At 42.0% G+C, this 22,865-nt stretch overlaps 2 protein-coding genes across 6 annotated transcripts in view; one reads left to right on the top strand and one right to left on the bottom strand.

Moving 5' to 3' along the window:
* The window catches only part of CTNNA2 (catenin alpha 2), a 1,323,879-nt gene that overhangs the window by 609,320 nt on the left and 691,694 nt on the right, over positions 1–22,865 (bottom strand). The gene's annotated exons all lie outside the window — the stretch shown is intronic.
* Positions 20,078–21,758, top strand: LOC122703447 (cell division cycle protein 20 homolog). The gene has a single exon (XM_043917737.1). It carries the CDS (start codon positions 20,159–20,161, stop codon positions 21,656–21,658), a length of 1,500 nt encoding a protein of 499 aa, XP_043773672.1. The 5' UTR covers positions 20,078–20,158; the 3' UTR covers positions 21,659–21,758.

Below are 22,865 nucleotides of genomic sequence, written 5' to 3'. Positions count from 1 at the left end.
CTGGTGATGGACAGGGAAGCCTGGCATGCTGCAATCCATGGGGTCGCAGAGAGTCAGACTGAGTATATCACAACTAAGCGACTGAACTGAACTGAATGCCAGACAGAGAAAAAAAAGAGACAACGCATTTTTCTGACCATCAGATTGATGGTATTCGACTGGTTAGTGTTTTTTGTTTTTTTCCTCCTTAACCATTGTCAGTAAGACTAGTTGATTTAAAATCTAGCAAGGACCTATTAGATTTTTAAATAGGAACTTAACATTTATTTCCTTTGCTAGAAAAATGCTTCTATATAGGCTACCTGGTTATGTTGATGTTTCTCAAAGGTGAGTGTGTGCATGTGCGAATGTATAAGTGTGTGTGTGTGTGTGTGTGTGTGTGTCTGTCTGTCTGTCTGTCTGTCTTAGAGGAGTAATGATCTGGATGAAGAACAGAGGAAAGACCTGAGTGGCAGTAAAGCTATAAAGGGGAGTAGGAAAGAGATTTATGGGAGGGAATAAAATCTCTCTGGTTCAGATCAATTTTAAAAACAACTTATGTCATGCCTTTTGCAAAGGTGAAATTCACTGGAGTTTGATATTTTAAAGGAAATGAACAATGTGAGAAAGAAAAAGGGAGGGAGAGAGGAGAGAGAATTTTCTTATCACAAGTTTCTGAAGGGAGCCATCCTCAGCGTTTATAGATTGCCACTTATCGTTGGAGATACACGCCATCAGATAATGAAAGCAGCCCCCACATGTTTTAAAATCCCCCGATTAAAATTTAAATTCATTAGTTTATGAGCTGCTGGGAATTGACAGTTTTACATCCCAATCGTGCTTGCAATTTATGTAAAAGCTGCCATAAAGTGGAATAGGGGAGCATCTCCTAGTGACAACACCAAACACAAATTGGTAAATAAAAACGCAGCTGAAGCCGATTTGCTGCGGGTCATATAACCAAGAATGTCATTTTTATTAAAGGGAAGTTCTTTAAGCATTTGCTCCTCACCCGGCCACGCTTTTTTTTTAACCAAGATTTAAAATATTAATGTACTGTTTTTATTGCCTCTTTCCTCTAACGTGTTTCTAGAACTGGTTCTACATATAAAATACGTTCTGTGTAACTGCAGCATGGCAGGCGTGTCCTTCTTCTTCTGTAACAGGGTGTGTGCGCGCCTCTGAGTGGTTTATCTTTGACAGTGTATATCACAACTAGATTGCAGTGTCTTGATCTCAGACATTTTCATTATAACACAGCTTGATACTAGATACCAGAGATTAAACTTCAGAAATTCATGGAGGTTTGTGTTTGATTTGTCTTCAGTGTTGAAATTGTCTTCTTTTAAAACAAGATTCCTTGGGGCCACACATGTGACTTTAGTATGTTTGAACAGGTGGAACAGAAGGTGAGTCAAGGAACCAGGTCTCCAAATGAAATAATTTATCTAGAGGGTTCCCAATACAAATTTTCTCCAAATGGGGAAGTTTCAAATACCCTTTCTGGTTCATGCTCTTTGACTTATCTCTAAAAGAAACTTTGCTTATTCTAATGTCACAAAGCTCTTCTTCAATACTAACTGCTAAATTTGCAGTAGTAACTAACTACTAACTAACTGTATAGTTTTTATCTTTTAAGTTTAGGGTTACAGTTCACTTCAAATCAATTTCTGCACATGGATAAAGTAAGGTCAGGGTCAAGGTTGTTTCCCTGTTGAATTGTTTTGGTATCCCTGTTGAAAATAATTTGACCAAATATATGTGGGTCTTCTCAGTTCTCTATACTCTTTTGTTGATCTATTTGTCTCTTTTTTCACCAACATCATACATTGACTATTGCAACTTCGAAGTAAGTTTTAAAGTCAGGTAGTTAAGTACTCCAACTTTGCTTTTTTTTTTTTTAAAGGTCTCCATGTCTGAATCTTTAAGTTTACCTGGAATGTTTATTTACAAAGGCCCAATGACACGTAGGGCTCTTCTAAAAATCATCATTTTGGACTTCCCTGGTAGTCCAGGGGTTGAGAATCTGGCCTGCCAATGCAGGGGACACAGGCTCAATCCCAGAGCAGGGAAAATTCCAAAATTCCATAGGAGAAGGTAATGGCAACCCACTCCAGTATTCTTGCCTGAAGTATCCCATGGACAGAGGAGCCTGGCAGGCTATAGGGTCGCAAAGAGTTGGACACAACTGAGTGGGGGCTGCTATCCTTCAAATTGGTGTTTCTAGCACATAATAGAGTCCCTGACTCATAGTTAGTGTTTACATGATCTCTAGGGGAATTTTTTTCTGCATGGAACAGCCACATCCGTGTAAATACTCTGTTGGAGGGGATGGGGGGAGAGTTCCCCGTCACTTAAAATACTGCACCAACCTTCCTCTATCTCTTTCAATTGTGCTTCCCATTCTGCCTTACCTTGTAGCCAGTTTCCTTTCCTTCAGAATTATAAGTAAGGTGTGGGTAGAGACTACCTTTTATATGTCCAGGTATCTCCACAGACCTTTGTACAGAGAACAAGGGGGTGGGGATTGCACTCTTGTTCAGCAAGGAGTAGGGGCTGAGAGAGGTGTTGAGTCATCCATCAAGCTACCTAGCCAACTCACCAGCTCCTCACAGAGGCTGAGACACAGAACAGACACTCAGTAAATATTCATCAATGAGAGAGTCTGTACACTTTCTATTGTAAATGCTCTTTTGAGGCTGACACAGAATCTTGGCTTCATTGCATCAGTGGAGGAAATCATCCATGGCAGCACTGCTTTCAGAGGTGAAATCAAATAGGACTCACATTTCCTAAAGAACCTAAAAGAAAACCATGTCATCTCCCTAGCTTGTGTTTTTTTGTTTGTTTGCTTGTTTTCGGGAAAGATCTAAGGGAAAGGAGGTTGAGATAGGACATGCTTCAGGAAGCCCTGGAAAGAAGGGGTGCGCACCAAACACCCTTGGCCAAACTAAACACACACTATAAACAAAAACTAAACAACACAGAAAGGTAACCGCGGGTGGAGCTGGAAGACATTTGTTACACAGACGAAGAGTGAAAAGAGGCCATTCCTGCCACCTGCACTAGAATACTTCAATAATTCCCTAACTGGTCTCTCTTCTCAAATCCTGGATCCCATTCAGTCAACACAGCACAGTGAGACGGGCATGACTGTCCTACTCCGCATGCCACTCTCCTGCTTACAGGGCTTCATTTACTGCAAACAGAAAATAGGCAACTCCCTGAAGGCCTTCCTGACATGGCCCATGACCCATGCCTGCTTTTCTGCTCCTCACCGGTCACCATTCACACATCTACCGTCTTCACTTCAGACCTAAGAACCACCCTTGCCATGGCTCTGCATATGTTATCCCCTCTGCCTAAAGCATCCACACCCTCTTCTCCTTCCAGGCCTTAGATCAAATACCACCTCATCCCAGGGACTATCACTGATTCTCCCAGCTAAACTCCTCCATGGCAACTATTTTCACATTGGTCTAATTGTTAAAACTGCAAATGGGTTGTGGCTACAAAGTCACCTTTAATCTCTGTGGGCTACATAGTCAGCACTTGAGGTAGCATGCGGTCAGTGCTTAATGAATGGTCAAATAAATAATTGACTGAGCAAATGAATAAATGTGCTTAGTAAACATTTAATGGACTTCCCTGGTGATTCAGATGGTAAAGAACCTGCCTGCAATGCGGGAGACCTGGGTTGAATCCCTGGGTTGGAAAGATCCCCTGAAGGAGGGCATGACAACCCACTCGAGTATTCTTGCCTGGGAAAGCCCACAGACAAAGGAGCCTGGCAGACTACAGTCCATGGGATCACAAAGAGTTGGACATGACGTACTGACTAAATGACAAAAACAAAACATTTAATAGATTCATCAGCAATGCAGTCACGTACCTGGATAAATTTGATTTGTGACAATTTAAATCTTTCTGTATCTTTTACTTTTGAAATCTTCATTTTACATACTATAGACACATTTTTTACATACAATAAAATATAAAATATATACTATGATAGAAAGTTATATACTGTACCCATTTTAAGTGTATACTAAAAAGTTCTGAAAAATGTGCATGTCGTTGTAACTATCATCACAACCAGAATCTAGAACATTTACATCACCCCGAAAAGCTCCCATGTGCCTCATCTCAGTCAATGTTTCTTTCATTCCCAGCTGCCAGGCAATCACTAACTTACTTGCAGTAACTGTATGTTAGTTTGGAATATTCTTTTACATTTTATATACATAATACAGTTTGCATCCTTTTGAGGCTGGCTTGTTTAGATAAGCAAAATATTGAGATTCGTCTGTTTAGTTGTATGACTCAGTATTTTTTGTTTGAGTAGTATTCCAACTGATGAATACATTATAATTTGTTCACTCATTAACATTAGTTGATAGACATGGGTTGTTTCTGATTTGGAGCTATTATGAACAAAAGTGCTAAGAAAATTAGTGCATAAGTCTTTGTATATATATATATAGTTTTCATTCTACTTGAGTAGAATTCAAGAAATGCCATTGCTAGCTTGTATGGTAGATAAAGTTTAAAAGAGAACCTTCCAAACTCTTTTCTAAGGTGGTTGTACCATTTTACATTCCTTGTAGAAATGTGTGAGAGCTACAGTTGTTCTATAGGTTAGCAGACATTTGATCCTTTCCAAAATGTTCATAAGACATCTGGTCCAGGAAATATCTTGACATGCCAAATTAAATTTGGTCCTATCCAAAATATCCATGAACATACTTGGTCCATGCCAAATGGTTTTGGACAGGACTAAATATCAAGGAACTCCTGGTGTGGATTGAATGTCTTATTGCTATAAATCTCTTATGGATGTTTTAGACATGACCAAATGTCCTGCAAGGGCTCTAAATCCTCTCCAACACTTAGCATTATCAAGCTTTCTAAGCATTATCAAGCTTATCTGTTTCCTTGCTGTGAATTCTGCAACCTAGAAGAGCTGCATACTTGCCTTAGGAAGAGGATGTTCAGTTGGTTGTAGGGCTCTTTCATTCTTTTTTTTTTTTTTTAGCAGAATGCTGAGATAAATAGGATCCAACTCAGAAGTATTGAGAGGGAGGGACAAAGTGGGATCTGCTAAACAAGTCTACAGATGCTATGATTAAGAAAAAAAAAAAAAAAAAAAAGGATGTGAACTGGAATTCAGTTTGAAACTGAAAAGTCCATGGGTAAACTGAGGAGCAGGGAAACCCTGCTTTCCTGGGAGCACACCTCCATTCCCTAATCTTGTATAGGACTGAGCAAGAAAGAGGTCCTCAGTAATTACCTGCAAATTTTCTTTTTAAGGATGGGAAGTACTTTGTGGCATTGAGACCATTTTAAATGAGGGCTTGATGGTTTCTTATCAGGGACCCAAACACAGTAAAGAAACAGAGAAATGCTCGTTTCTATTTCTTATTGTCTTTAAGTAAATGATAATTTAGTGGAAACCCAACTCTTTAAGCAACCTAGTGCTCCTTTCCCATAGGTCTTTGGCCATGCAATGTACAGAACTGACGATGAATATACACTGCATGATCAGTGAAGCATATAAAGAGTGCTGGCCTAATATACAGGTGGATTCAGCAGAAAACAACTTATACCTACTATTTTTATATTGGTTAATTTTTTGAGAGCTATGGGCTATACTAGTCAGAGCTATGGTTCTTCCAATAGTCATGTATGGATGTGAGACTTGGACTATAAAGAAAGCTGAGTGCTGAAGAATTGATGCTTTTGGACTGTGGTGTTGGAAAAGCCTCTTGACAGTCCCTTGGACTGCAAGGAGATCCAACCAGTCTATCCTAAAGGAAATAAGTCCTGAATATCCATTGGAAGGACTGATGCTGAAGCTGAAACTGCAATACTTTGGCCACCTGATTCGAAGATCTAACTCATTGGAAATGACCCTGATGCTAGGAAAGACTGAAGGCAGGAGGAGACAGAGGATGAGATGGTTGGATGGCATCACTGACTCGATGGACATGAGTTTGAGCAAGCTCCGGGAGTTAGTAATGGACAGGCATGCTCTCCATCATGGCATGCTGCAGTCCATGGGGTTGCAAAGAGTCAGACACAACTGAGCGACTGAACTGACTGATGTGTAAAGAAAGCAGAATGCCGAAGAATTCATGCCTTCGAACTGTGGTGCTGGAGAAGGCTCCTAGAAGTCCCTTGGAGATCAAACCAGTCAATCTTAATGGAAAGCAACCCTGAATACTCTTTGGAAGGACTGATGCTAAAGTTGAGACTCCAGTATTTTGGTCATCTGACACGAACAGTCAACTCATTGGAAAAGCCCCTGATGCTGGGAAAGACTGAGGGCAGAAGGAAAAGGGGATGTCAGAGGATGAGATGGCTGGATGGCAAGACTGATGCAATGGACATGAACTTGGGCAAACTTTGGGAGATGGTGAGAGACAGAGAGGCCTGGCATGCTGCAGTCCATGGGATTGCAAAGAGTCGGACATGACTGAGTGACCGAACAACAATAACAGCATGTGCTATACACTTTGCTAAGCAAGTTATAATGTGATATGTCCCTTAATATTTACACAACTCTAGGAGGTAGATATTCCTCATTTTGCAATTGAAGAAAATGAGATACAAGAGAGAAGTAAATTGAAAAAAAACAAAATAGGAAGTTGGGAAGTTCAAATCAGAATCTGGTCCAATTGCCAGAACTCTTGCCTGTGACTACTATGCTCTGAGTTGAGACTGAGAACATATCAAAAGCCACCATGCTGCACCAACATACAACCAACCAACCCTGAATATTCATTGGAAGGACTGTTGCTGAAGCTGAAGCTCCAATAGTTTGGTCATCTGATGTGAAGAACTGACTCACTGGAAAATATTTTGATGCTGGGAAAAATTTAAGAAAAAAGGAGAAGTGGGTGGCAGAGGATGAAATGGCTAGATAGTATCACTGACTCAATGGCCATGAATTCGGGCAAACTCTGGGAGAGAGTAGAGGACAGAGGAACCTGGCATGCTGCAGTCCATGGAGTAACAAAGAGTTGGACACTTAAGACTTAGCAGTTGAAAAATAACAACAAATTGCAAATAATGTGAACAACAAGGGATTAATACCCAAACTGCACAAACAGCTCATACAACTCAATATCAAAAATAATTCAGTCAAGACGGGTGGAACACCTAAATAAACATTTTCCAAAGAAGACAAACAATGACTAACATGCACATCAAAAGATGTTCAACATTGCTAACTTTTATTGAAATGCAAATCAAAACGACAATGAGGTATCAACTTATAGCAGTCAGAATGGCTATCATCAGAAAGTTTATAAATAACAAATTCTGGAGAGAATGTGGGGAAAAGGAGAACCTTCATAACACTGTTGGTGGGAACTGCAAATTAATGCAGCATCACTATGGAAAACAATATGAAGTTTCCTTAAAAAAATAAAATAAAATAAAATAAAACTACTATATTACCCAGCAATTCCATTCCCCAATATATACCCAGAAATAGCAAAAATACTAATTTGAAAAGATAAATGTACCTCAACGTTTGTAGCAGCGCTATTCACAATAGCAAAGACATGAAATCAACCCAAGTGCTAAAGATTGGATTAAGAAGATGTGATACACACACACACACACACACACAAAATGCAAATATTACTATTTGCAGCAACATGAACAGACCAAGAGAATATTATGCTTAATGAAATGTCAGACACAGGCAAATACCTTATGATATCACTTACATGTCAAATGTAAAAATAATAATGATAATAATGTTAATGCAAATTAATGTATATCCAAAACACAGGCAGACTCACAGACCTAGAAAACAAACTTATGGTTACCAAAAGGAAGAGAGAAGGGGGAGGGACAAGTTAGGGATATAGAATTAACAGATGTAAACTACTATATATAAAATAGATAAACAACAAGGATCTACTGTATAACACAGCGAACTTGCAATAACCTACAATAAAACATAACCTATAATAAGATTGAATCACTGTGCTATACCCCTGAAATTAACACAATTTTGTAAAGCAACTATACTTCAATAAAAATTTACAAAACGCTTTAGAAAAAAACCATAGAGATGTGTCTTGTAAATTGTCTGCCACAGACTAGTTGATAGACCTCAGTTTTGTTTCCTTTTTAGATATAAGCAGCATCTATCACATAAATGGTCATACAGTAAGAAGAATCCTGAGCATACTCAACTAGCCATAGATAAGATAAACCCACCATCACAAAGAACCCAAGCCACAGCTGCCTGCTGACCCAGACTCTCTCAGGCTGTTGCGTCACTTCACCACATCAGGAAACGCTCTCCTGATTCCTCTGTCCCCAGGAATTCCCTCACTCTCCTCCTCTTCTGAGTTGCTGCCCCAGACACTTGCTGGGAGGGACTTCCCCAGGCAAACCTCTCCTCAAAGAGCCCAATGCAGTGTGCGCTCCTGCCACCTGCTGGTCATCTCTTTCTAGCCTCTATTCCCATCTCGGAGAAGGCACTGGCACCCCACTCCAGTCCTCTTGCCTGGAAAGTCCCATGGGTGGAGGGGCCTGGTGGGCTGCGGTCCATGGGGTCGCGAAGAGTCGGACATGACTGAGCGGCTTCACTTTCACTTTCATTCCCATCTCCTGCAGCCACCACACAGGCACCTTCAGTTAGTTCAGTCGCTCAGTCATGTCCGACTCTGCGACCTCACGACTGCAGCACGCCAGGCTTCCCTGTCCATCACCAACTCCTGGAGCTTACTCAAACTCATGTCCACAGAGTCGGTGATGCCATCCAGCCATCTCATCCTCTGTCGTCCCCTTTTGCTCCCGCCTCCAATCTTTCCCAGCATCACGGTCTTTTGCAGAGTCAGTTTTTCGCATCAGGTGGCCAAAGTACTGGAGCTTCAGCTTCAGCATCAGTCCTTCCAATGGATATCCAGGACTGATTTCCTTTAGGATGGATTGGTTGGATCTCCTTGCAGTCCAAGGGACTGTCAAGAGTCTTTTCCAACACCACAGGTCAAAAGCATCAGTACTTTGGCGCTCAGCTTTCTTTATAGTCCAACTCTCACATCCACACATGACTACTGGAAAAACCATTGCTTTGACTAGACCATCTCTGCTTTTTAATATGCTGTCTAGGTTTGTCATAGCTTTTCTTCCACGAAGCAAGCATCTTTTAATTTCATGACTGCAGTCACATCTGCAGTGATTTTGGAGCCCCCCAAAATAAGGTATCTCACTGTTTCCATTGTTTCCCCGTCTATTTACTATGAAGTGATGAATGCCATGATCTTAGTTTTCTTAATGTTGAGTTTTAAGCCAACTTTTTTACTCTCCTCTTTCACTTTCATTAAGAGGTTCTTTAGTTGTTCTTCAATTTCTGTCATAAGCATGGTGTCATCTGCATATCTGAGGTTATTGATATTTCTCCTGGCAATCTTGATTCCAGCTTGTGCTTCATCCAGCCTGGCATTTCACATGATGTACTCTGCATAGAAGTTAAATAAGCAGGGTGATACATACAGCCTTGATGATACCCCTTTCTTGATTTGCAACCAGTGTGCTGTTCCATGTCCATTTCCAACTGTTGCTTCTTGACCTGCAAACAAATTTCTCAGGGGGCTGGTCAGGTGGTCTGGTATTCCCAGATCTTTAAGAATTTTCCAGTTTGATGTGATCCACACAGTCAAAGGCTTTGGCGTAGTCGATAAAGCAGAAGTAGATGTTTTTCTGGAACTCTCTTGCTTTTTCGATGTTCCAACAGATGCTGGCAATTTGATCTCTGGTTCCTCTGCCTTTTCCAAATCCAGCTTGATCATCTGGAAGTTCAAGGTTCATGTATTGTTGAAGCCTGGCTTGGAGAATTTTGAGATTACTTTTCTGGCGTGTGAGATGAGTACAATTGTGCAGTCATTTGAGCATTCTTTGGCATTGCCTTTCTTTGGGATTGGAATGAAAACTGACCTTTTCCAGTCCTGTGGCCAATGCTGAGTTTTCCAAATTTGCTGGCATACTGAGTGCAGCACTTTCAGAGCATCATCTTTTAGGATTTGAAATAGCTCAACTGGAATTCCATCACCTCCACTAACTTTGTTTGCAGTGATGCTTCCTAAGACCCTCTTGATTTCACATTCCAGGATGTCTGGCTCTAGGTGAGTGATCACACTATCATAGTTATCTGGGTCATTAAGATCTTTTTTGCATAGTTCTTCTGTGTATTCTTGCCACCTCTTCTTAATATCTTCTGCTTCTGTTAGGTCCATGCCATTTCTGTCCCTTATTGTATCCATCTTTGCATGAAATGTTCCCTTGGTATCTTTAATTTTCTTGAAGCAATCTCTAGTCTTTCCCATTCTATTGTTTTCCTTTATTTCTTTGTCATCATAGGTCTCCTATTCCCATGAGATCCACAGAAGACAGGCTACAAACTCACAGCACCAACCCACACTTATCTAGATATTTTCAGTGCTTACTATTTCATTTTTACTTTTGTAGGAAGCCTCATAGTCATAAGCGAAAGTGAAAGTCGCTTAGTTGTGTCCAACTCTTTGCGTCCCCATGGACTATACAGTCCATGGAATTCTTCAGACCAGAATACTGGAGTGGGCAACCTTTCCCTTCTCCAGGAGATTTTCCCAACCCAGGGATCGAATCCAGGTCTCCTGCACTGCAGGCGGATTCTTTACCAGCTGAGCCACAAGGGAAGCTCAAGAATATTGGAGTGGGTAGCCTATCCCTTCTCCATGGGATCTTCCCGACCCAGGAATTGAACTGGAGTCTACTGCATTGCAGGCGGATTCTTTACCAACTGAAATATCAGGGAAGTTAAAGTCATAGTCATAAGTTCACTTTAACTGATTCAAACATGAAAATCAGTCTCTTTATCTTCCACACACTGATACACTCACATGTGACACATGTGAAATAGACTTAAATAGAGGTTTGGTGCTGAGCTGGAGGATGTTTTGGAGTAGTAAATGGTAACCCAATCCAGTATTCTTGCCTGGAAAATTCCTTGGAAAGAATGCCTAGTGGGCCATTTAGTGCATGGGGTCACAAAGAATTGGACACGACTGAGTGAGCACTCATGCACGGAGGCTGTTTTATAGTAATACTCAGTTGAACATCAAGCAACGATGTTCTTGGCAGTTTTTTGCAGAGACCCCCACCACCGCTGGTTGCTCACTGGCCCTTTGCCCTTCCTATTTTCTCATAGGTTCTCTGTACTCGCCTTCTCTCATCCCTTCACTCACCCACAATAACTTGGTGACCACCAGCAGTTTTAGTTGGAAGTGGTCAGGGCAGCATTGTGGGCTTCCCTTTTGGTTCAGACGGTAAAGAATCTGCCTGCAGTGCAGGAGACCCAGGTTGGATCCCTGGGTCAGGAAGATCCCCTGGAGAAGGGAATGGCTACCCACTCCAGTATTCTTGCCTAGAGAATTCCAGGATAGAGGAGCCTGGGGGCTATGGATCATGGAGTCTCAAAGAGTTGGGCACAACTGAACGTCTTTCAGTTCACTTCATTAGAATGGTAGACAAGGGAAGGGTGAGTTCTTGACAGCATCATCTTAGTGTGTGGCTTTGCCAGCTTTCAAAGAGGTAAATGAGCTTCTTTTTACTTGTTTACAATAAGCATTCTGGTTTTTGAAATGATAGGAGATAGGAGAATGAGATGCACAATCTTAAAGTCAAACATTCTTGTCCAAGAGGTAAAACACATTAAAAATATAAGCAATCCAGAGCTGCAGGGTACCCAAGAAGGAGCTTTTCAAAGCTTAGATTTGACAGAAATTATGAGGAAGCATGAGCATCCAGGGCTCCAGTGCCTACGGACCCGGCACTGGCAGAATCGGAGCAGAGCTGAGACTCCTGGCAGGGCATGATATGGAGGAGGGCCAGGGGAAGAGGAGGGTAGGGTGACATTTTAGAGGAGCAATGTGATTTCTGCAAAGCTACAGATAGGAGAAGCCTGGGGAATTCTGAGTAGCCCAATTTAACTGGAAAAGACAGTGGGAGGAATGAAAAGTAGGCTAAGAGAGGCAGATGGAGTTAGACTAGGAAACGATTAAGACATCAGGTTCAAGTTTTGCCTAACTTCATTATTTGCATGTGCAAGTTTTCCCCAAATCCAAGAATCCTCTGTACTGTCTCTGGATCAGAGATCATGTGTATTGCTGCCTTAGAGACCAAGCGCACAATCATTTCAAACAGCCATCCCCCAACCACTGCCCAGCTTTCTATCATCAAGTAGTACGTACAGCATTTTAGTAAAGAATCAATCCTCCTCTCACTCCCACTCTCCCTTCCCCCACTAAGGGCAAGGTAGGACCCAGCACAGATTTACTGAGTGAAAGGGCCTATAGTGACTTAGCAGTCTGGGTGAGAGGAGTCTATTACCCTCCAACCATAACACTGAGTGGTTTTCATCTCAGGTCCACACACCATGGCAGGACCCCACAGTGGGCTTGGAGCAGAGAATTCACTCCAGGGTTAATAACACTTTGTAGTGGACAATGATGACAGACAAGGTCTTGATTCCAACATGTGAGATGGCAATTTTGAATGGGTAACCAAAACTATGTTGCAAAGTAAAAAGAGAGGCTTTCAAAAGAAGGCATTCAACAGAGCCAGATTCTACAGCAAACAGCATAAACTAGGGAGGCGGTGTGTTTGGGCAGGACTTTATTTGTCACTTCTTCCTCCTTTGCTAGAGTTCTTCCATCTCATGTGTTTGTCTGATAGTTTTTCCAAAGAAGAGGGGAGCCATTTCTCCTTTCTGTGGTACACTAAAAACTGGAAGTGAGATACAGTTCAACGGAAGTGGGACAGAGAAAAACGGAAGTGGGATTGACAGGTCTGGATTAGGATGAAATGATGTAAGGCTTCTTTTATTAAAAAAGAAAAAAATTTATTTTGTATTGGAGTATAGCCAATTAACAATATTATGATAATTTCAGGTGGACAGTGAAGGGACTCATCATACATATACATGTATCCATTCTCCCCCAAACTCCCCTCCCGTCCAGGCATGTGAGGCTTCTTGTAGAAAGCTTAGGAGAGTGTAGTTGCTCAGTTGGGTTCTACTCTCTGCAACCCCATGGACTGTAGTCCACCAGGCTCCTCTGGAGCCTGGAATTCTCCAGGCAAGAACTTGCCTGGAGAGTGGGTTGTGGGTTGCGATTCCCTTCTCCAGGGCATCTTCCCGACCCACGGATTGAACGTGGGTCTCCTGCATTGATGGTAAATTCTTTACCATTTGAGCCACCAGGGAAGCCAGAAGGCTCAGGCATGGCTCCAAAGCTATCAGACTGTAATCCTTGGAACCTGCACATGTTACCTTATTTGGCAAAGAAGTCTCGGCAGATATGATTGAGGTAAGGATTGTGACATAGTGAGCTTATTCTGGATTATCCAATTGGCTATAAATGCTATCACATGCATCTCTATTAGGAAGACAGGGGGAAAGTGACATAGACTAAGAGATAGAAAAGAGAATGTGACCATGGGGACAGAGATGGGAGTGGTATGGTCAGTGCCAGCAACCCCCAGAGCTGAAGAAAACAAAGAATGGATGGACTTTCCCCTAGAGCATTCAGTCAGAGTGCAAGTCCACCCATACCTTAATGTCAGCATCATCAAACTGATTCTGTACTTCTGAATTTCAGAACTGAGAAAGATTACATTTCTATTCTTTTAAGAAGCCAAGGGAACAGTAATTTGTCAAGACACAAAGAAAACTAATACACTTCTCAACTGCAATCCCCCTATATGGGCTATTTTTGGAAACCATTCAGGGAGTATCTCTGCCTGGGCATCATCCCACTGTTTGCAGCATAGACTTAAAAGCAAAATTACTTTGTTAGGAAGACTAGAGTGCCTATCTCAATTTCATTGCAAAATCAATTAAAACAAATTAGGATCGGCTCACCCAACACCCTAAAGAATTAAACAATACTGTGGTTAAATCGTCAATCACTCTAGTAAGAATATATAACATAGTTCTTCATCCATGGATCATGGCTCATGGCTCATCCTACCTCCTGCCACTAGTCAAGGATATAGGGACTAAGTCTCATAGGAGAGCATTGGAAATGTTCATGGGAATGCTTTGAAAATAACTGCCAGATTCCTGAGGCTAGGACAGAGTTCCCATTGACCATTCACTGTTTCCTACTTATCTCCCTTCCCTACTCCCACTCCCCAACTCCAAAGTTGGAAAAAAAAAACCAAAAACTTAAAAACAAATAGTCTAGAATCTTAGTATCAAATAAAAATGAATTGTAATTTGGCAATAGCTCCCAATCACATACTTGGGCTTTCAGCATCAAAGAGGACTCAGGCTATTTTAATAAACAGTAAGATGAAAAGCAGTGAGCCAACAAAGCGTGACAGGATTTAAAAAAAATCAGAGCAATGTGCAAAGAGTTGCAATTATATTTCCAGTTAAAGAGAGATGGAGGGAATTCAACCCCATTTTAAGCAATTTGCATGTTTCCCACAAAGAGCTCCGCTCCAGTTAATGGCAGAGATGATAAAGAGGAAAAGCACGACCTCCCGGTTACCCAGTGCCATTCCCTGCAGGGTCTCCAGGCACTTCAAAGCACTTGGCATACTTGATTCTGTTGCTTCTCTTCCAGAAAATGCCTCCAGGACCATGCCCATGAGCAACATGGTGAGGTTGCCCTTTGGTAATCCCCAGCCTCTGCCTCTAGTACTTCTCCTGTCTCTCTCTCTCCATCAGCCAGTGCATCTGTGCTTTCTCTCTCTCCCCACATCGAACTGCTGTATCAGTAATCTACCTTCACATAACAAGTTGCCCCACAACTTATGAGACTTGAAGCAACAGCAGACAGTTATTCTCTCTCATGGTTTCTGTGATCAGAAATTGGAGAGCTGCTCAGCTGAGAGCTTGGGGCATGAGGCCCCTCATGAGGTCACGGTCAAGATGTCCACTGGGGACTCAGTCATCTCAAAGCTAGATGGAGCTGGAATACCCATTTCCTAGTTGGCTCACTCACCTGCTTGGCAAGTTTACACCTGCTGTTGACAAGAGACCCCAGGTTCCTGACACAAGGAAATGTCCATAGGTTTGCTTAAGTAGCCTCTTGACACAGCAGCGGGCTTTCCCCAAGACAGCAGCTGTCTGACCCAAGACAATAAGGTAGAAACTGCAGAAACTTTTATGATCTAGCATCAGAAGTTACATTTCACTTCCACGATACTTTTTTGGTTACACAGATAAGCCTTATTCAAATTTGGCAGATTTTTAGACAAAGTGATGGATACTATGAGTCAAGGATCATTGGGGACCATTCTGGAGACTGGCTACCACAGCAGCTTTTGAGAATATAGTCACTGAGTCCTGTTAGAGAGTAGGAAGAGAAGTGGGCATTTATTCTCTCCTGTCCTCATGGAATAAAAGGTTTTGGCCAATCTTCTAGTTGTTTGCGGAATTTGGAAGAGGCAAGGAATTATCTGAATATAGATTCTACAGATAACTGTCCATTCCTTGGGTAAAGAGAGTTATGGGATACTGGCCACATTAGAATGACGATGATGATGATAGTGATAGCTAATGCCTTATGAGCTCTTATGACATACATAATTTTATTTAAAAATCACAACAATATTATGAGGTATGGAAAGACAAATTTATTTTCCCAATGTGAACAACTCAAGGATGGCAAGGCCAAGATTGGGATCTAGACAGGAAGGGACTATATCTTTACCACTCCTCCTAAAAAGCAGTGAAACAAAGACCATCATTTGTCCTACTTACCTAATTTTCCATATATCTCTAGAACTATGGTACTTTTTTTTTCCTTCCAAGTTATTCATGGCAGATTGCCTTAGAAAGGTCTACAAATGTCCATGAGTCTATCCAAAATTGTGACAATTCCCATCACACTGTACACAAATCCACCAATACAGCACTCAAAAAAAAAAAAAAAATCAGTGGAAGGGCTTTTATTTGGAAGATAAATTTGCATTTTCATTAGTTTATATCTCAAAAGTGCAAATCCTTCATAAACTTCACTTCATCAACCACTATTTAACATATCAATTTATTGAGATATTAAGTATTGAAGATTGTTGGCAAAATGGCCCTGGTAATTCTTCCCATCCTTTGCAATGTGACATTGCTATGCTTTTCACCAAAAAGTGGGATTTATTTTGTTTTCCCTCAAATCTAGATTTGGACATATGACTTTTTTTGGCCAATGAGCTATTCAAAAATGATGGATGAGCAGAGGCTTGGGATGTGCTTGCACACTACGACTTGCCCTCTCTTGCTTTTGGGAATCTTGAGATCACTCTCTGAAGAAGCCCAAGCTGCAAAGACTACAGGGAGGAGACATGAGACACCTTTGACTGACAGCCTGCTGAACACTAGTCACGTGCATAAGCGAACTTTGACCATCCTGCTCCAGCTGAGCCACCAGCTGACTGGAGGTTTAGGAGTGAGTCCAGACAACACCAGTGAAAGAACCATCCAGCTGAGGCCAAACCAAACTGTCAATCTGCAACAAACAATGCACTAATACCTGACCGTTGTTTCAGCAGAAAAAAATTAATACAGGAATGCTAAGAGATGATGCCAGAGGGTTTTTCAAAATGTGGTATGTTTATTAGACCACCTCTAACAGAATCATCTGGGCCGTGTTAAAAAAACAACAACAACAACTTCCTAGGACTTCCCTGGTGGTTCAATGGTTAAGACTTTGCTTTTCAATGTAGGGAATGGGGGTTCGATCCCTGGTTGGGGAATTAAGATCCTACATGCCTCAGGGCCAAAACACAAATGTAAAATAGAAATAACATTATAACACATTCAATAAAGACTTAAAAAAGATCTTAAAAAAAAGTTCCTAGTATTACCTACAGAAAAACTAACTAGCATCCCAGAGAAATTGAGGTGATAGCTAGAAATCTATCATGTTATTTTATTTTGCTTGTGTTTCATTTTTTTTTTTTACTTTGTTTTATTTTCTTTCTTTCTTTTATTTTGCTGTCATACAACTGAAAGCTTACATCCACTTAGCAATTTCTCCTATCCACCTCCCACCTCCTGGCAACCCCATTTTACTCGATTCCTGAGTTTGACTTTCTGTTTTATTCCACACTTAAAGTGATATGGTGATGAATATGGTGATATTCATTCATCTTTCTCTGTCTAGTTTATCTCAGCATAACTCTCTCCAAATTTACCCATGCTGTCACAAATGACAGAATTTTCTTCTTTCTAAAGGCTAAATAATATTCCACTCATTTCATATGTTCTCCATCTGTTCTTTCCTAGGTGAATACCTACCTTGTTTCCAGATCTTGGCTACTGTGAACAATGCCGCAATGAACATGCAAGTACAGATAGCTCTTTGAAGTAACGATTTCAAGAACCCATCATTTTAAACCAGTCCCCAGATGACTGGTAGGCACATGAACATATGATAACTGAGCCCTCACATCTTATTGCAGGAGACAGTGAGCACATGTCAATTAAGATGAAGAAGGCTCTGCTTGGAGAACTGTGGCAAGGAAGAATTTGCATTTTAAGAAAATTATAGGGAATTCCCTGGTAGTCCAGTAGTTAGGACTCAGCACCCCTAGTCAGGCAACTAAAATTCAACCAGTGGATCACTAACCCCTCCTTCAAAAAAGAATAAAATAAAATAAAAAAACAAAGAAAGTTAGTTTTTTTCTTTTTTTCCTTTTTTCTTTCCCTTCCTCCTTCTGGCTCCCCATCCCTCTCCCAACCCCAAACATTTCATTATTGTTTTCCATTTCAATAATCCTAATAACTCTTTATTTTACTTGCAGTTTACATACTGGTTTGATAGCTCACAGCCTTGGTAGTTTAGCCTAGGCTCCAGGATGATCTCTGAAGAACCCTTGGAAGAGATCCATATCAAATAACCAGGAGTGGGTAAAGTGTGAATTCCTATATTTTGAAAGTGATAAAATGCTAAACAGTCTATTATCCTGGGATGAAAACAGCAGGTGTTACAAATATAAATTCTATGCTGAAGCTCAAAAGACACAAAAATAAAACAGGCTGGATTAATGTTCAGGTTTATTAATCCTGTAAAATACATATTGTCATGATACAGATCTAATTAATAGTTTGCATCTTTCTCCAGGGAGTTTCAAAAATTTCCAGAGGTATCAGCATTCTGGCTTCTTACTCCTACAATAATTTCAAGACAAATATTGCTCATTAGCTGTAACTTTAACTAGAGTAGATATCCACATGAACGGTGCCCAAAGGTACATTCCACCAAAAAAAAGTTCTTAACCAGTCTGCCGGAGATCCTTAAATAGCATTAGTCTTTTTTTTTTTTCCCCTGCATTCAGTAACTGCTTTTGAGCATCTACTCTATTTCAAGATCATTGAACAGTGGAGGTGTAAACAATGCTTATGCTGAAAACATTTACAGTCTTATTAGGAACAGCAAAGGAACTGAAGGTTACAAATCAACATGGCAAAGGTTATGTGGGGAGGGGCATGTAAAGTTGCCTAGAGAATGGGAGAGAGAGAGAGGCAGAAAATGAATGAGGAGAGTACCACCTTTCAACTCTGCTTAGGGAAAATGGAAACTCTGCTTAGGGAAAATGGAAACTCTGCTTAGGGAAAAAGGCATCTTTATGTTTGGACTTCATCTCAAGGAAAGATACACAGGCATCCACCAAACAGGACAAAAATACACAGAAAAGCATGAAAAAAGTGGCTCACCAGAGGAAGTGCAAATATTTGAGCACACCTGGGGCTCATGGTATAAAAGAGGAGAGAAAGCTAACGAAGGTTGAATGAGCAAGGGCCAGACTAAGAAGATTTTTCTGTGTATCACTAATAAATTTCACCCACATCCTATAAGTGACAGGGAGTCACGGAAGCATGGAGTTAGTTCTTTGAGTTAAGGTATCAATATCCTCATTTAAATGTAAATGTTTTACCAGGAATATTATTGTAATGTCAGCTCAATAGAACCAGTTAATATCTTTGTAAAAGACTAGCCAATTGTCACTTTAGGAGAGAAGCTTAACTCAGTATTAAAAGGCAATACTGAGTTGTACACTTTAAAATGGTTGTAGTGCTAGCAAGCAGGCGCTCAGTCATGTCTGAGTCTTTGCAACCCCATGGACTGTATGTAGCCCCCCAGCTTCCTCTGTTCATGGGATTCTCCAGGCAAGAATACTGGAGTGGGGTACCATTTCCTTCTCTGGGGGATCTTCCCCTGGAAGATCTGGTTAAAGCCGTGAATTTTGTATCAATTAAAACCAGGGGAAAAAAAAAAAAAGACAAGACATTTTAGTAATTGTAGGAAGAGAGTGAAAGGGCAGAAAATAAGAGAAAGTTTAAAATACAACTTTCCAAAATTTAACTCGGAGAAATGCAAAACTTCTCCAATAAGAACACTGGTGCTTTTTTTCTTTTTTTAATTGAATGATTAGAAAAAAAATGATCACTGTAAAGTTGAACAGAACATTCATCCCTGAATGACATTTCTCATTTTCCTTCTGAAATCAAACTGATGCTTATCATGAAAGCCTCACAGCCATAGTGGCAATATCAGCTTCTTTCAGCTTCACTGTGAGGCACAGCAGAGGAGCATGGGCGCAGGGAGGGCCTCTCATTTCATAGTCTTCTATACTGAGGAAACCAAAACGTTAATTACGCTTTCAACGCTTCTTTTTACATCCTCACTTTCAGTAGTTTGTCCCCAAGCCAATCAAATGCTGGATTCTTCCAGTCTCCACTCCAAACACAATTTCATTTATTCATTCGTTCATTCAGGAAAACACACTGCATGTTCACCCTGCAGAGACCAGGCCCTATGCATAGGGACATGATCTTCTGCCCTCAGGAGACATTTGGTGTAATATGAGATAAATTTAAATATTTGCAATACCATGTGGTGAAGGATAATGATAGACATATATATAGATGGAGACAGATTTGCACAAAAAAGGAAGTAATCATTAAGTAGAGAGAATTGGCTTCTTCTTAAAAAAAAAAAAAAAGAAGTAGTCAATAGTCAACGTCCAAGACTTCTGAAGGATTTCTGAAGGGCTTCCCTCATAGCTCAATCAGTAAAGAATCTGCCTGCAGGGAGAGTTTAAGTCGTCCAAGTCCTCACTGCTAAAGCCGGTCTAGGATCGGAACCTGCTCTAAATTGACGACGCTCCCATGGCCCAGTTCGTGTTCGAGAGTGACTTGCACTCGCTGCTGCAGCTAGATACACCCATCCCCAATGCACCCCCTGCGCGCTGGCAGCGCAAAGCGAAGGAAGCCGCGGGGCCGGCCCCCTCGCCTATGCGGGCAGCCAACCGATCCCACAGCGCCGGCAGGACCCCAGGCCGAACTCCCGGCAAATCCAGCTCCAAGCTTCAGACCACTCCCAGCAAACCTGGCGGTGACCGCTATATCCCCCATCGCAATGCTTCCCAGATGGAGGTGGCTAGCTTCCTCCTGAGCAAGGAGAACCAGCCCGACAACAGTGAGACGCCCACCAAGAAGGAACATCAGAAAGCATGGGCTTTGAATCTGAACGGTTTTGACATGGAAGAAGCCAAGATCCTTCGGCTCAGTGGAAAACCACAAAATGCCCCAGAGGGTTACCAGAACAGGCTAAAAGTACTCTATAGCCAGAAGGCCACGCCGGGCTCCAGTAGGAAGACTTGCCGCTACATTCCTTCCCTGCCAGACCGCATCCTGGATGCCCCTGAAATCCGGAATGACTACTACCTGAACCTTGTGGATTGGAGCTCTGGGAATGTACTGGCTGTGGCTTTGGACAACAGTGTATACTTGTGGAGTGCTAGCACTGGTGACATTTTGCAGCTGCTGCAAATGGAGCAGCCTGGGGACTATATATCTTCTGTGGCCTGGATCAAAGAGGGCAACTACCTGGCTGTGGGCACCAGCAGTGCCGAGGTGCAGCTATGGGATGTGCAACAGCAGAAACGGCTTCGAAACATGACCAGTCATTCTGCCCGAGTGGGCTCCCTCTGTTGGAATAGCTATATCCTGTCCAGTGGCTCACGCTCTGGCCACATCCACCACCATGATGTTCGGGTAGCAGAACACCATGTGGCCACACTGAGTGGCCACAGCCAAGAAGTGTGTGGCTTGCGCTGGGCCCCAGATGGACGACATTTAGCCAGTGGCGGCAACGACAACTTGGTCAACGTGTGGCCTAGTGCTCCTGGAGAGGGTGGCTGGGTTCCTCTGCAGACCTTCACCCAGCATCAAGGCGCTGTCAAGGCTGTAGCTTGGTGTCCCTGGCAGTCCAACGTCCTGGCAACTGGCGGGGGCACGAGTGATCGACACATTCGGATCTGGAACGTCTGCTCTGGGGCCTGTCTGAGTGCCGTGGATGCCCATTCCCAGGTGTGCTCCATCCTCTGGTCTCCCCACTACAAGGAGCTCATCTCAGGCCACGGCTTTGCCCAGAACCAGCTAGTTATTTGGAAGTACCCAACCATGGCCAAGGTGGCTGAGCTGAAAGGTCACACAGCCCGGGTGCTCAGTCTGACTATGAGCCCAGATGGGGCTACAGTGGCGTCCGCAGCAGCAGATGAGACCCTGCGGCTGTGGCGCTGCTTTGAGCTGGACCCTGCCCGGCGGCGGGAGCGGGAGAAGGCCAGTGCGGCCAAAAGTAGCCTCATCCACCAAGGCATCCGCTGAGGACCAACTCCTCGCAGTGTTTTGTGGGGTTTGTTTTTTGTTTTGCTTTGTTTTGTTTTTTTACTTTTCTAATAAAGTCACGTCTCCCTCAAAAAAAAAAAAAAAAAAGAATCTGCCTGCAATGTAGGAGACCCGGGTTTGATTCCTGGGTCCGAAAGATCCCCTGGAGAAGGAAATGACAACCCACTTCAGTATTCTTGCCTGGAGAATCCCAGGGACAGAGGAGCCTCACAGGCTAGAGTCCATGGGGCTACAAGAATCAGACACGACTTAGCAACTAAACCACCACCAGGATATCTGAGGGGGCAGGCAAGGAGGGATCCTGGGAGGGAAAGCTTTTTATTTGTCCTCAAAGGATGGATTAGGTAAACTTCTGTTTGGGGGTTTTGTGTTCTGGTGATTTGTTTAGTAATATGATTTCTTTTAATTGTTAAATGACTTACTTAGGTTTTCTAATGATTATTTGCTCATTGTAGAATATTTAAAACAAGCAAAACTGAAATAAAATTCCAGAGGTAGACACTATTTTAATTCTATTTTAGGAGTAAGTCTTCCTAAAATTATTTACTTTTCTCTTTGCTCCCATTCTCTCTCCTTTCTTCATGTAGATTCTTAAATAAGGAACATATTGCATGCACAGTTTTGCCTCAGGTTTTCATATTTATTACATTACCCCAAGCAGTTTTCTATTCATTAACTATTCTCTAATTCAGAATTTAAAGTTTTTAATGGTCATGTATGGTTTCACTCTAGATTTGCTATGTTTTAGGGTTACCTGGAAACAGACTCTGAGATGAGGTTTGCAGGTTGGAAGTTTCACTGGGGAGAACTCTCAGAAGGATTGAGGGAAGCAGGACGGGCACAGACAGAGCTTGGAAAGTGATATGGCTGCAATGGAGGCCTCAGCCCATCCCACGGGGAGTTTAGCTGGGATGGTCCTTCAGAGTTGTGCCCAGCAGAGGTGCCAACCCACAATTGTCACTTGCCATCTGCTCCTACAAGGATGAAGTCACTAGCCACTGTGGTTGCTGACCTTCAACACCCTCAAAGGAGTTCTGGGTAGAGATCAAGAATGAGTCACTCAGTGCTCCAGGAAAAACTGGCAGAATGGGTCTTCATGTAGATATTTTCAGGAAGTTTTGTGAGTCCAATTTCTTGTATCTTCTTATGTCTAGAAAAGCACTGAAATCATTAAAGGAGACATATG

This window comes from Cervus elaphus, chromosome 11 (genome assembly GCF_910594005.1).
Source record: "Cervus elaphus chromosome 11, mCerEla1.1, whole genome shotgun sequence".
Classification (NCBI taxonomy): Eukaryota; Metazoa; Chordata; class Mammalia; order Artiodactyla; family Cervidae; genus Cervus; species Cervus elaphus.
This window is presented reverse-complemented; position numbering and strand designations above follow the sequence as displayed.